The sequence below is a fragment of the Fulmarus glacialis genome, unplaced genomic scaffold (assembly GCF_000690835.1).
Source record: "Fulmarus glacialis isolate BGI_N327 unplaced genomic scaffold, ASM69083v1 scaffold6492, whole genome shotgun sequence".
Taxonomy (NCBI): Eukaryota; Metazoa; Chordata; class Aves; order Procellariiformes; family Procellariidae; genus Fulmarus; species Fulmarus glacialis.
The window spans coordinates 4,118-5,407 of record NW_009198321.1 but is presented as its reverse complement, the minus strand read 5'-3'; the positions used below and the strand labels follow the sequence as shown (position 1 = coordinate 5,407).

At 47.9% G+C, this 1,290-nt stretch overlaps 1 protein-coding gene across 1 annotated transcript; it reads left to right on the top strand.

Annotated features, from left to right (window-relative positions):
- Nucleotides 1–25: 25 nt before the first annotated feature.
- LOC104073153 (adenosine receptor A2b-like) lies at nucleotides 26–354 on the top strand (the record flags this gene model as incomplete). The annotated part of the gene is made up of 1 exon (XM_009572836.1): nucleotides 26–354. A coding segment is annotated over exon 1 (329 nt), but the record flags the coding sequence as incomplete, so codon positions are not given.
- Between the last annotated feature and the right edge of the window lie 936 nt (nucleotides 355–1,290).

Sequence of the window (1,290 nt, the reverse complement as noted above, 5' to 3'; positions counted from 1 at the left end):
TAGCTCCTCGCCCTGGGCTCTCGCCATGGACACTATGAAAACCACCTACATCGTGCTGGAACTGATCATCGCCGTGCTGTCGATCGCTGGCAATGTCCTGGTCTGCTGGGCCGTGGCCATCAACAGTACCTTGAAGAACGCAACCAACTATTTCCTGGTGTCCCTGGCGGTGGCTGATATCGCCGTGGGTTTGTTAGCCATCCCTTTCGCCATCACCATCAGCATCGGATTCCACGTGGATTTTCACAGCTGCCTCTTCTTCGCCTGCTTTGTGCTGGTGCTGACCCAAAGCTCCATTTTCAGCTTGCTGGCGGTGGCCATCGACAGGTACCTGGCCATTAAGATCCCACTGAGGTAAGAGTGGACGCAGGCAGCCAGACTGTGACCGTCCTTGTCTTAGTGTGCAGGAACTCCTAGTCTCTGGTGTTGCCCTAAGAGGTTTGTCGCTCACAGGTGATGATGAAAATAACAGAGATTTTGCACTCGCTGCAGGACTGGGATCAGGTTTTCAGTATCCTGCCTCTGACTTCAACATATAGCTTGGAGCTCAGTTTCTTGAGGATGTTTGTCTTGGGAGGGTCAGTGGCTTCTTGGGGGGCTATGCAGTGATGTGGTGTGTGCTTGGGATAGTTGTAGCTAATCTATGTAGGTATTTACACAGCTCCCATGATTGTGGTGTCTGGGCATCTCCCATTTTTCACCCGCTCTTTCTCCTACATCCCAGCCTATTGGAGAAGTAGTTGTGCAGGCTGTTCTGTAAGAGCTCTTGTCTCTTCCTGAGCTCAGGACACAAGACTTTCAGAAAGGCTGAAAGTCGTCTTAAATAGATCTTGATATGACTTTGTACACACCTCACCTTTTCAGCTAGGACTAGAGTCTAACTAGTCTGTCTTCCAGTTTTTAGAGGGGTATAAGGAAAGGACTGAAAGCACGATTTGTGGCACCTACAAACACTGAAACAGTATTTCTGTGCTTGTATATGTACCTTTTCCTCCCGAGCGCTTACCATGAGTGAGTGTATAGATCAGCAAATGTCAGAAGGTGTCAGGTCTGTGCATACGCTGTAAAAGGAGAAGAGGGAAGGAGAAAGGATTCATACCTCAGTTTTCAGAATGTTACAGTTTAAACTTTCATCCAAGGGCAGGATCAAAGACATAAATTGGTTTCCTTCTAATTCACGGGATATTGCAAAATACTGGGGAAAAACGTATTGAATATATTTCACAGGCACTTCACCAGTGAGTTGGTGCAGCAGCTTCCTTAAGCTTAAGTGCACAAAACCCCCGGCTT